This window comes from Saccoglossus kowalevskii, chromosome 1, assembly GCF_978046115.1.
Source record: "Saccoglossus kowalevskii chromosome 1, keSacKowa6.1, whole genome shotgun sequence".
NCBI classification, from domain to species: domain Eukaryota; kingdom Metazoa; phylum Hemichordata; class Enteropneusta; family Harrimaniidae; genus Saccoglossus; species Saccoglossus kowalevskii.
In genome coordinates, this window is record NC_140641.1 from 18,811,447 (window position 1) to 18,825,650 (window position 14,204).

At 36.4% G+C, this 14,204-nt stretch overlaps 1 protein-coding gene across 1 annotated transcript; it reads right to left on the reverse strand.

Annotated features, from left to right (window-relative positions):
- LOC146750410 (uncharacterized) lies at positions 1 to 8,303 on the reverse strand. The gene is made up of 11 exons (XM_085499760.1): positions 7,852 to 8,303; positions 6,173 to 6,271; positions 5,501 to 5,779; positions 4,540 to 4,724; positions 4,024 to 4,183; positions 3,401 to 3,512; positions 2,164 to 2,323; positions 1,027 to 1,189; positions 648 to 813; positions 314 to 504; positions 1 to 210 (listed from the first exon to the last, which is right to left on the reverse strand). The coding sequence occupies exons 1-11, from the start codon at positions 8,177 to 8,179 to the stop codon at positions 176 to 178; spliced, it is 1,878 nt and encodes a 625-aa protein (XP_085355886.1). The 5' UTR covers positions 8,180 to 8,303; the 3' UTR covers positions 1 to 175.
- Positions 8,304 to 14,204: the final 5,901 nt, after the last annotated feature.

A 14,204-nucleotide genomic window follows, 5' to 3' on the forward strand; every position in this document is an offset into this window, starting at 1 on the left:
TTTTGTTCAGATTCATTAAATGTAAATGTCAACATTATATTTATTTCAATAATTCACTGATACTGTGATTGTATGTGACTAGGGTTAATACGAACCCGCCATTAAATGATATGGTAAATGGCTTCCAGCGATGTTGTAACAGCGACAGCTACTAGATACCTACATTCTTATATAATTACAGCTCTCCTATCAACTGTAGGTGGCGTAGGCCTGGAACAAAGACGGACAAATCCATAGCGTATCATCTTATTTATAGACAGAAAAGTGTCAGTCTGAATAGATCAATATATGTAGAAAGACTGTCTGCTGTTACCTGCCACGACTGACTGAAATCCGGCATTGAAATCCAACGATACTTCATTTTTGAAATAATCTTTTCTGGAGTCCTTGTAGTTGTCATTGGCACCCGGTCCACCAACCATTGCGCCGTACAGTACTTGCGGATTCGGTGCTGCCAAACCCAGATATCCAGCCCCGCAGGGCGCTGGCTCGTCGGGGCAGGAACTGTTTGGAAAAACAAAGACAGAAAAACTTACTTATTTTAGCTTTTGTTTCGATTTTAACCAAGTAAGTATTAGCTTACTATAGTTACTCTTGTCGAAATGAATAAATAATGCTTCTTTTTAAAAACAAAGTAATAAACTAACGATCCTCTGTGGTGTGGTTGGACTGGTGGATTCACACCATATCCTACTACAAAACTCCTTCCGGTATAGCCTAATACATAATCAACTTGAGACTTCGCCCAGTTTCTATAAGCCGTTGTTTTCACTCCAGCTTCGGCAGTTGTCAGTGCAATAAATGCTGACGCGGCTGTGAAAGAGAATATATTCCATAACATCTCTTGCTTATTTGTTTCTGTTTTTTGTCGAAATGAACAGTCATTATATATGGGGGTAGATAATGTCCGATGCCCAAGAGCATGGGGGAATAAAGCTAAAATAAACGTTGCAAATGACACCTCAATAATACAAACATACACACATGCATTACTGCTACAACGAGTTACCAGGTGGACGAACTTACTTGCATATCTCAGCGATCCCCAGTTGTCGCGGAACACCAGACCTTTTGGTGTATACGGCATGCTACCTCCCGGCAACCATTCAGTTAGAAATTTTGCAGTTACGCCAAGTTTGAAACTAGCATCATGTCGATCGGTATTTTGAGTCAACTGCAACAACATTGCCTATTGAAAAAAAGAGTTGTTAGCCGTCGAATGCAAGATGGACCCCGTGACAGTGGTTCGAATATGGGAATTATATAATCATACATAACGAATATGTCTCTTTTTCGGGCATTTGTCGCCAATGGCCATGGGAATCAACTGCTAGTATATTCCGCATTAGAAGGACAGAACCACAAACAATAACAAACTGTATGTGATGTACTTTGTCCACGCGCAATATTTACGGCGTTGTCACACCGCTGTAAAAACAACTGTTTTATTTTAAATTACTACTATGTGACGGTTTATACCGGCGTAAATTGTCAGACTAGAGTCTGCGCTCGCTCTTAAATTCTAAAAAAGAGAACATCGATATCGGCTCTCACACTGCATTACATATATAGAAACACGCTAAAAGGTGTATATTTGCCTCTGTGCCGTTTTCAACTTAAGTTTAACAACCCCTCGGACGGGGTGAGATTTTTACTGTGGTTTTGTCCTCAGATCACTAAACAATGTTAACCATGTCTAAATTGCATGTACATCTCCTATCACTGTCCAACAGAAATTGTGTTGACCCGCAACTCGTTGCTTTAAACGAGAGAATTTGTTTTAACTACTTTTCTTCAGACAAATTTGATCATCGTTTAGATGAAGATAATTTATATATTGTTGACGTTGTAGTCTTTAACGCAATAATATGTGAAAAAATACATAAATGGTACGCATTGATCGATTTGTTATACGCTCAGTGAATATTCAGAACACGAACCCAACCACAGATGGCGTGCGACATAGACATATACATGTAATAGAATTACGCCGGCATTTTTAGTGCTGTGTGATCGCACACGAAATACACCGTTGTAATGCCAGTGCGTATACCGCTACTCTCACTGGTTCTACAGCGGCGTATTTCTAATACATGTGAACAAAGTATGAATAATCCGCTTTGATTGGCATTGCGCCCTGCTTATATAAAATATGCTGCCTACCCTATATCCCACCGTTACATCATTCCAACCAAATGCATACGGTTTCAAGAATGATTCGCCGTTAAACAGGAGTATTGCTCGGTCGAGGTATGATATTTCGTTTGTAGCTTTATACAGCCAGCACGCAGCCCAAATAATCTCGTCCATATATCCGGTGGAGCTAGCAACATGAGTCGAATGAGAGTATCATTGTAATGTTTAGATAAACCAACAAATACAATAGTATGATGTTTAAGACAACATATTTGTTAAACCTAATAACAGTGGATGGTAGGAGGACAGAAAATAAGGATAAAAGAAAACGGAATTTGTGTATGTTTTTGACCGTTATGATTATATACACACAGATATTCTTCGATTGACTTATTTAACTTGATGATATTGTCATGGAAATATTTAGTTACTCGGACATTCATGTAATTTCGCCTATATTCGAGACACGTCTCCCGCCCTGGGAACCTACATTTCGCGGGAACATTGCAATCCGTATATGTAAATAACACGCGTTTAACTTTTCTTAGCCTATTACGTGCTGATTTTAAAGTCACGTGATCGAATTATGAGGTCATCTTGTTTTCCCCTTAGTATATTTGAGTGAGTGAGTGAGTGTGTCTTGTAATTCGGTGCGGTACGATGAAGAATACAATTATTTGGTCTTTTATTCCCGACGGGTGAGAGTTCACTGGTTGCTAGTAGTCATCCAAGCGAGTATTTTTGTTATCGACCCCATCGACCCTCGATTGCCGCGAATACCGTCGGTTTGTTATAGGGTGATATAAATTGTGAGAGTCCCTGAAATACTCAAATATTTCTCTTACAATATTCTATCTCCTACACGTACAATTACTATAGTTACCATCACTGTACCCTTCTACACTAAGTTAAGTAAGTACTTGTGTACTACTGTAGTGTATGCCCGATTTGTTGTAGACACTACGATATATTAAAACTATAATTCAAGCAAACGCTAAACGTGTGTCCAGATAGCTAATAAATAACACATCCCTCACTGTGATGCTAAACCAACAACATTTGTTGAATTTTACCAATTTTAATTATACATACATAATGTCAAATGTTGTGTAATTTACTATGTGTGCACCATAAAACAAAACAGAATGCAAGCTAACTAATATAGAATACGCATAGATAGTGTTACGCACGGACATATGCGAATGTGTACATAGTATAGATGCAATTACACAAATAATCGGAGAAATGGAGACCGTTTACTTACTCATATACTTTAGCAGCCATGGGTATACTGACAGAATATTTCTCTCTGAAGTCGTCGGCAAAAGTGAATAGCTCTCTTGCATGATCTACCAATGTCGCAGAATAGTTTGCATCTATAATATATCAACCAATAGGCGTGATTAATGGATAATGAAATAGACATTAAATATTGATTTTTGTAATGTATTTCATCTTCGATCGCCGTATAAAGGATTCCGCGTGCGATTCGGTGACATCATAATATGCTAAAAACTGAATCACATTCAAATCTACTGAACTGCTAGGGGTGTTCGGTTATTGGGAATGTGAATACCGTGGCTATATATCACAGTACATATATCACTTAACAAAGGCTTTAAACAACAGTTTCCGACAATAAAACTTTGGAAATAGTAATTTCTTGGAGAATGGACTAGGTTAATCATGAAACACGGAATTCATAAACTCAATTGTATCCGAATAGTACATGGTTATCTCGTATAGGCAGGAGATATAGATGGGCGATCAACGGCTCCTTCTACAGTTGCACTACACTTACTGTTATGCGAACGTTCATATATATTTGATCACGGTGATATAATAGTATAAGCTATTTCCTAAACAAAGATATGTTAAATTACTTGCCCCTGTCCTTGAAAACAAAGGCAATAGCTGCCATTGCAGCGGCTGTTCCGCCAACAACATCGGACCCTGGATTGTCTTCATCTACTTTATATGCAGGCCTATCCATTGTCATGTCTTCAGCGCGTCCCCAATAACCATGATCTCCATTCACTGATCCAACCTGAACAAAACAAAGTGTGTTGCATGGGAGTCTGCATTTGTGTACAGTACGCTATTTATCTCACTGTGTTCAAAGTGATTACAGTTGTTTCAAAGAATGAGCACCACGTGCACACTATATCATCTGCAGCTTAGTCAAGAAACATATAGAGTTAGCCCATGCATATTTAAATGAAGTACAACGAACTTGATCTACTAATCATAGAATTGTATACTGTCAAATGTAATAAGAATAAAATCGCGCAAGAAGTTGCAACACCGATGTACGCATGACTCGTAATTTCTATGTAATGTCAGCTCATTCTTTCGTATCTAATGATAATGATTTTTTTGCAATAACACAAAGGAGATACTTACATGTGCATAAAACTCGTGTTCTTGTGTGTGACATTTAATAAAATAGTCAGCGAACCATCGCAGATTTTCCAGCATGTGGTCAACCTCGCCCGCGGCTTCATACGCGTCTTCAAACTGAATGAACCCCCATGCTAAGACTGTAGCACTGTATGCCATCGGTAAACCAAGCTTCAAGTGGTCACCAGCTACGAGAAAGGGTTACGGCAATGTAAAACGACTCAAAATTTGATGACAACAGAAGTCACTGTGGGTTAACATTAATTGCTTCAGCTTTGGTGTATATTTCAATGTTTTCAATATATATGATAACGTCATGACGTGTAAATTGTTGTGATGATGTATTGTATGTGGTAGAACAGGACGACATAACCGACTAGTCATTTGTTCTGCAAAATTGTAAAATTTATGATAATAAGGCAATATTGGTATTTATTCATATGTATCTATACTGAACTATATTTATCGTACTCATGTTAGTGTTTGTGTTCCTTTAAACTGAGACGTGTCTTGGCGTAAGAAATAAACTGTAATTCTCATTAGACGGTTGTATCAACACTAGCGTAATTATGAGATGCGGAAACAACTCATTCATTCATGATAAAAGGTCGTTAGAATGTTGTTCATTAATGAGGCAATCGATGTCTATATTTCGTTTTTGAATAGTGTTTCAAATCATTTTGATCAGCGGCGAAACACAAATCGTGCGTGCCGCCATCTTGAATCCCGTTTAACTCGCACGTGAACTAATAACATTTCGGCAGTTCTATTTTTAATAAATCAATAAATTTAAACTTCTCGACTGCACTCGATCGCCAGGCATTACTGGGTACGTAATCAAACTAGTTTAACAATTAAACAATACTCGGGACTGAAATGTACCCCAAATACAAATACTCTGTAATATTAATTCATTTAGTTTATTTCCACATTTTTGGTTAACAAAGTAGTGCATTCACCTTACCGTCATAGTAACCACCGCTCAAGTCTTTCCCGTCAGGTGTAGAATCATTGACGGCACTGTCCCCTCTCCACGGAATGCGGTTGTTATCTGGCAGTACGCCGGAACGCTGAGCTTCGTAAAACAACAGTGACTTTCTCAGTACCTCGTCGTAGTCATAGTTACACGACGAATTGTCATCCTGGACAATCATACCTTCTTGGCAATAACAATAGTAGGACCCCACTGTGTTCGTACAATTTTGTTCGCAGGTAGCGTTACCCGTGGCACACTCATCAACATCTGTGCAAAGCGACATTGGTATTGTCATATTAAGGTGAGTACCTAATGGTTGCATGATCTCCATGTAATTAAATAGTTTAAAGAATTACTACTTTCATGATCATATTACCCAAACCTCTTACATTATTCCTTTCTATTCATTTTCTTCCTTAGATTGTGTGTAAGTGGTTTTACACTGGTAAAGCGTAGCGGCAAAAAGAATATATATATAGGGAATACTGTGAAATGTCGAAAAATGCTAGTGCCAAATTCTATGTAGAATATCGCACAATGGCGAAAAACTGGTTTTCAAAATATCTCGTTTAGCTAACCTAGCTATATAATGCATGGAATCTCTTCAATTATATCATTGTAGCATTGTTCACATGAAAAAAAAAATACATTGCGTATTACCTGTACAATTTACAAGATTCTCAGTCAATTCATAACCACTACGACATGAACACACCCAATTATCATCGATTCGATCACACATGTGTTCGCACGGACAAGCTGCAAAGAAAAAGTGACAATATGCCTTACGTGTAATGTATAGAAAATCATGTTGTTAATTGCAATATACAGTAATTGACTGAATGTAAAATCTGTCAACAATAAAACTACAATATGCAATACCCAAAACGAATCATAGGAACCCGTACGGGACCCACAAAACTTCAATGAACATTCTACACAAAATGCATGAACGCTAAAAACCAGATGTCGTAACAACATGGACGCATTTACTGATTCCTTACAAAATGCGATAAATTAAAAATTTCCCTCGAGATGTCAATTAAACTGAAAACTCCAATCATTCTGAATAAAACACCTAACAAAAGCCACGCTGTATAACACTAACACTAATAAGTGTCGCTGATGGAACTTCATAAGTTTTTCAACAACAGCAACTGGTAACACGTTTCGCACATTCAGCTTTGTACTAATCCTCGCTAAAAATTAGCAACTCAAGTAAGTCTCGCTAGAGGTATATTAACAGTCGAACGAAGTATTGGCCCTCAATTTAAATTTGACTCCTGCTGAAAAATGGTATCTCCTGTTTTCCAAGACATATACTTAACTTATCATTATCTGTTGGGATTAAAACATCAAAAAGAATTAGCAACTAACCAAAAACAATCATATTACGCTACTCTCTAAAGCAAACTGAACCACGCGTTGTTAGCGACACTTATTAATCGCAATGCTTTGTCAACGAGATAATAATTGTTGGCGTTGCAAAATGGGCTAAACCATTTTTCAACAGGGGTCGGAGTTAAATTTGGGGGCAATTATTCTTGCTTATATTTGCTGGCGAGAGTTAACCGAGTTGACATTTTAGGAGGTGTTTGTGGGACACTTATTACCTGTTACTGATTTAGCGATACTTGTCTTTGCGACACTTATTACGTAAAGCCGCATGGAGCCCTGGATACTTCAATACAAATTCTATATAAAAAGATAGTAGCCAAAAAACCGAAGTTGTAACACATTGGACGCAATTACTGTGAGCAATGATTCTGTAACGTTTAAATACATCACAAAATGCGATACATTTTCCCCTGATAAAAACGCCCGACCATTCTAAAAAAAACAGCGAAATCCGACACTATAAAAACTGGTAAGAAGTGTCGCTGGCGCAGCTATGTAATATGTTTCGCTAAATAGTTTTTATTATTGACTTATCGATGAAAATAAACTTAATGTATCACACTTTCAGATGTTTCGGACGTTGTTAGATCATCAGTCTGAGGTTTTAGGTACCGTGTGACCCCTCAATATAATTTATTTTCTGACACATATCTAAAACAAGTTAGTTTCTGAATATCACACATTTTTGTACACACGTGCATTGCAAAGCCGCTGCCTTGTTCACCATGCATGTATTCCCAAAATGTCTTGCAAGAAATACTTATTCAGAACGATTGGATTCGTTATCTGAAAATTCTAACAATGACAACACGTGGAAGATTTATTGACATCTCAGAATGTCAATTCAAAATCGCGTGACCAACAACAATTATTTAATAATTTAATTTTAGAAAAACGTTTTCGACCTCCATGCGTACGCATAATGAGAGGCTAGCACTTACTGGCAACTGTTGTGAGGTCCAATTCGTCTGTAGTGACAGACTCGGTAACGCCCTCAGTAGTTTCGTATAAGCCAGTGCTACTTATCTTAGTCCCATATGGTGTCGATGTGTCAGGTGTAGTTATTCGAGAAAAGAAAGTCCAAAATGTAGTTGTTTGTGGCAATATGCTTGTAGAATATGCAGAGGATCTTTCATTACTGCCTGTCAGCAAACTAGTCCCGTCTTTGGTTATACTCTTTGGTGTTGTTCGAAGAATCGTACTAGCCGCTTCGGATGGATTAGTACCGGGTTGTGTTTGGGGAACAAGTGTGTTTGGCCAAGTAGTCATTGTCAATTGAATGGGTGTTGACGATGTATTCGGCTCCTTGTTTTGTTCGGTGATGCGGGTAAGTGGTGTTCTAGAAGTAGAACTTGCCTGCTCTGTGCTCAGCGCCGTTAAACTGGGTTGAGTTGTTTGCAAGGTAGACCAGGCTGTTTGAAGGTTTGTCGTTTTCGGCATTGTGGTTTCAGCTATGTCAGTTTGTTGTACATGCATACTCGTTGGAGATGTTAGGGGAGTGAAGGTACTTGGATGAGTAGTCATTGGAGTGGTAAGCCACGTATGTGATATCTTGGGAGTCGTAGTTTCTGCCATGCTAGTTTGCTGTATTGTTATACTGGGAAGAGATGTTTGAGGCATGATAGTACTAGGTTGAGTGGTAAACCACGGACTAGTCAACTTGGGCATTGTGGTTTCGGGCATATCAGTGCGATGAAGAGGTATATTCGTTAAAGTTGTTTTGGTCATGGTACTAGACTGAAAAATCTGAGGGATTGTACTTCTTGGATTAGTTCGTCTAGGCATTGTAGTCTTAGTCATGTCAGTTTGGTGTATAGATATACTTGAAAAAGGAGTTTGAGACATGATGGTACTCGGCTTACCAGTCTGCGGAGTAGTGAGCCAAGGCTGAGACAATGTGGTTTTATGCATGTCAGTTTGGTGTGCAGTGTTTCGATACTGAGTAGTTTCTGTTGTTATTACACTTGGCTGTTGTGTGTGAGATATGAGTGTTCTTTGCATTGTCGTGTGTGTTTTGTTTGTATTAAAGGTGTTCTCTGAAACCAAATTTGATAAAAGATGAATAATTGTGAATATAAATATATTTTTAATAAAACGTTATTAACATTTATTTTTGTTTATGCTTCAAGTTGTTTACATGATATTGACACGTTCGTTTTTTCAAAGACGATTTTTAAACAATCAGATTATTTAAATGTAGCGAAAGGGTTGCTATTCCTAGGCCAATCAAAGGTTAATATGGCTTACCCGCATTCATTTTGTTTATTATTATGGCCTACACATCAGCCAGTCAAAGGTTTATAGAACTTACCCACAATTCAATCGTAAATTATTGTCGCTTTCTCTTAAGCCAGTCTTGTTATAATTTGAACAAATTTGTGTCATAGGCAAAAGCCGTTAATAAGAATCACTTGTTGAGTTTATAGCGTCATTATATGTACCAGACATAAAATGCTGCATTAGATTTACTTGTATGAAAAGGAAGTATTCAGAATGTATGTGCTGAACATAATATTAGATTTGCATTTATGTATCCTGTAATAATCAAATAATAACATTATATCATTAATTTTAATTTGGAAAATAATTCTAAATCACCTGACTGCTACAATATTGTGTTATCATAATATCCAATAGATTTGGTATAAATTCTAGTCATTACAATCTATTATCGTTAAATCGTTATGCGTTACGTATACATTGCAGATTCTGCATCATTCAAGTGGTTTATCTGTTACGATCGACTTACGATCGTGAACGCGAAGTTAAATTCAAATTAGAGCTAGTAGAATTCTTACACATTCAACTCTTTAAATTTTTCGTTAATACCTGGATACATACAATGACGTATCAGCCATATTTCAAATGTGACGGCAAAACACTAAAATAGTATAATCTTTAAGCACTTTAAAATCCACTGTTCTTTTCAACCTTTTCAAAATAAGACCATGAATATAATTGCCCGATGTGTGATTAGTTAGCTCCGAGATATGGTCATTATCTACATCACTCGTTCAACACATTTTTTTTAATTTTGCATTAATGACCTGATTTTTATATATGCATATACATGTGTTTTTACCATTTCTCGCATAATAACTAAGTGTGTTTATACAATGTTAGTCATTCAACTGACTAACATTGATGAACCATAAAATACGTATCAAACAGAAGGTTACTTGATTTCCCATTCTACCGATTACGCAATAACTATCACCCAATTTTGACCGAAAGCCTGGAATGTGCTTATATGTGGTTGTATCCAAGGTACGAAAGTCACACAATACTATAAGGTACTAGTCGTAAAATGTGTTCAGTCCTCTCAGATTCCAGAATATATTACAACCCCAGCTTATTTCTCGCTTTGGATAATTACGCTATGCAATCAACTTTTGATCGACCAGCAAAATAAATTCAAAAATAGAGTTGCAAACTCATGCCCCTTTCTAAATGAAGTTTTATTTAAAATGTACGTCGTCCATCCTCGTCCAACACATACCCATTTTCACGTGAACACGTATAATTGTCGCCCGTCATTGGTGCTACATGTCTGTGAACGTTGGTAAAATCAATGTTTTGCAGCCGAACTATTTGAAATATACCTACCCAAACAATGTATTCCATCATTGTCCAGCCCATATCCATCTTTACATGAACACGTGTAGTTATTTCCACGCATGGCACATACCTGCTCACAAGGACAGTGTCGAATCGCGTTGGTTGTTCCATTAATATTGACACTTTCATTTCCAGCATCTAAAGGTAAAAAAAAATGTCTTAAAGTGTACATCAAAATGTAACTGGTCTGTATAATACACACATTATAGTTCGATTATATATTGTTGCAATATTGTTCAATCTTACCAAGTCCTAAACCAAGACCCAAGGCTACGATGGTGACGACACCTGCTATTGCAACCCCGGCACCAATAGCTATCTTCTTCGATTTGAATGAGCCAAATGCAGACATGAATGTCGTTTTTCCAGAATGATATTCTCTTGTATCGTTATTCTGCAGCTATGTCATAAAGGAAGATTGAATGTCACCATAGAATAATTGTTATTACTCATTAATACACAGTTAATGTGTGAATAGACAATGTGTATAATTTACAAAATATTCTTCTTTTATCAGCCTACATTACTACTTTAGTTTTATTGGAATCGTGTATGTACAGATAGTATAATAACTGCTGCAGTAGAACATATATGAATTTCACGGTTCACTGTATTACGATTTTATTGTTTAACCACCTGACTAAACAATCATTATACCTGTGACATTGATATACTATACTACGACCAGAATTGAGTTATTACAATCAGGGTTGTGGTAGTATGTATGTAAAAAAAACCGTGTTCTGTGTGCGTTTCGCCCAGTAATTTATCGCGTGTCCTAATGTAGTAGGATGCGGGTACATTTGGTGCATAACACAAACATACAGCAAGCTATAACATATGGAGATACATTGACAATCAAATAATATATGTGTAACAGTATGAATAATTCAATGATTTTTAATTAAAATATTAAGACAATTTGGTGTTTCAAAAATTGCTTTCCAGGCAAAAACAACCAACACATATCAGTCAATGCCAAAATTCAGGAAAATGTATTTCTCGTGATGTTGATGGCCAAATTTCATGAAATGTTTTTATTTGATGTGTGCGTTCACATTTGGATTGGATACGTGTTTCGTCAGTCAACTTGAATTTAAAGAAATCTTTAACTAGTTTTAGGATTTTGTTCATTCATTTGTTCAATGTAATCAAGACTTTGAGCGAGTAATATGAAACCTTTCCCCCTTGCAGATTTTGCACATATTTAATACACATATTTAATATTTAAATTGCAGCCAAAGTTAGCTAATTTGCATGCTTATGTATGTTCGTGTATAAATAATACCATACTGTAGACCGGATTATGGTTGCATTTGCAGGATTATCGAATGCCTTTATTCGAACTACTACGAAATACTAGCCATAAACGATTCTGACATATATTCCACCCTTTAAAGTAGCACTAGCCAATCACATGGCAATGAATTATAATTTTCGAACATCAAGCCAATCATACAAACTTATTAATACACATTATTATTAAAATTATAATGTCACATATAGGGTTATTTTTATCAACGGCGACATCGGGAGGTTTCTTTCCAAATTTAAAGACGGACAGTTGCATATGTATAAATACGATTTCTGTTACACTTTATTATTAAAGTTCGCACGGAATCAAATACTACCGTTTAGATGAAATCTGCTGACGGCCTATACTAGTATGGCAAATAATATCATTAAAATACACTTACACGTACAGTACTGTCTATGACCATCAAAATACAATTACACGTACAGTACTGTCTATGACCATCAAAATACAATTACACGTACAGTACTGTCTATGACCATCAAAATACACTTACACGTACAGTACTGTCTATGACCATCAAAATACACTTACACGTACAGTACTGTCTATGACCATCAAAATACACTTACACGTACAGTACTGTCTATGACCATCAAAATACACTTACACGTACAGTACTGTCTATGACCATCAAAATACAATTACACGTACAGTACTGTCTATGACCATCAAAATACAATTACACGTGCAGTACTGTCTATGACCATCAAAATACACTTACACGTACAGTACTGTCTATGACCATCAAAATACACTTACACGTACAGTACTGTCTATGACCATCAAAATACAATTACACGTACAGTACTGTCTATGACCATCAAAATACAATTACACGTACAGTACTGTCTATGACCATCAAAATAATCACCACAGAATACTTATGCACAGAAGAATGCGAGGGGAATTCAAATTTGTGTGATAACTGGAAAAATATCAATTGATCAATGCTTCCGAATAGTGTTTATGTATGAGTGAACACATTTATAACGTCAATGTTAACCTCATTTCATTAGCACTATGCAATACAAATCCAAATCCATATGCCTCCATGTTATTTCACAGTGCATATATGTAAACAAAAATGTTGGGAATCCCAATGTGTCCGAAGGTTATAGACTAATTGTAGGATCATAGAATCTTCATATCTTGAAAATGAAGAGCTCAAATGAAGACATTAGGATTGTAAACATTTAGTTATTATAATTCATTCAAATATGCGGGTTTCCTCGTATCTTGTGAATTATATAATATATCTGGCTAATATTTTGAGAATATTTCCTATTTTGTTGTGTACTTAGTTAGACAATCAATAGCATGCACCATATCTCTTGTCATGTGTTGCTCTGAACATTCAGTATTTGTGTGTAATGACTTGTGTGTAATGAAGTGAAACTGTGGTATCAGTGAGGTAGTCGTAAAATGAAATGTGGTCAGTCAACAACTCGGACTCATTACAGTTGAATACACGCATGGTAGAAGCATGTCGTGTATTGGTAAACCTCAAAACGAGGGGTATTTATTTCGAACTCTGTTGTAATTACACACATAACAAATCAGTTTACTTTCTAAATTATTCCTATGTTAATGGTTTGATCAATACTTCGTATCGAATGCAGTTTGTATGTCTTCATTATCTTATAACAGTTTTAGCGCCTAGCATCGTTTTCTGTAATATTTCCATCTTAACGATGCTGTTTACTATTAAACAGACGGACAAGTGTCTTATAATATTATGAAATGTTGGGTAATTGACAATGAGTAAAATAACCCTGTTTTTTTACATTGTCATATATCGGGATAGTGTTAATAACTTACAGTAATGTGTTATATAGTCATCTCATCTTCGACATGTACTCAATAGCTTTCAACATAAACATGGAATACGAGATAGATTAAACGACCTACGGCGTCTGTTCCTGTATTGTCGGTAGAGTTAAATGGGTTTTTCTTATTGTTGCTAATAGCAACGTTTAGTATTATTCACTGCTAATTATTGGTTACTTACATTGCAATTAGCGTTTTTTACGTGATGATTTCTCCAGGTGACATTCGAACTGCACATTTATTTCGCTATGTTACAATCCCCCTGATAGTTGATATCTAAGCACTCGTATACATATAGGCATAAATCCCGCATTCAAGATGAATATATGTAAGTATTGTTTTTACATTAATGACATCAGCGTGTTCTAAGTGATTATGACTAAGACATGGATTGAAATTAGTCCACAATCACGTGTTGAAATTGATCATGTAAAAATGCTATGAATAAAACAAGTACGTACATTGAAATATTTGTCTACCTTCAAACAGCTGTTAGGCGACAGAGTCCATAGCCAGTCACACCTTTATTAC

What these genes read in the sequence shown, in the direction of transcription:
- LOC146750410 (XM_085499760.1), bottom strand. Translation starts at nt 8,179, where the DNA reads ATGACTACTTGGCCAAACACACTTGTTCCCCAAACACAACCCGGTACT. An exon ending in GAATCTTGTAAATTGTACAG is followed by an intron (nt 5,780 to 6,172) that starts GTAATACGCAAT and finishes CGCTTTGCACAG; the next exon opens with ATGTTGATGAGTGTGCCACG. An exon ending in ATGGCTGCTAAAGTATATGA is followed by an intron (nt 2,324 to 3,400) that starts GTAAGTAAACGG and finishes TCATGTTGCTAG; the next exon opens with CTCCACCGGATATATGGACG.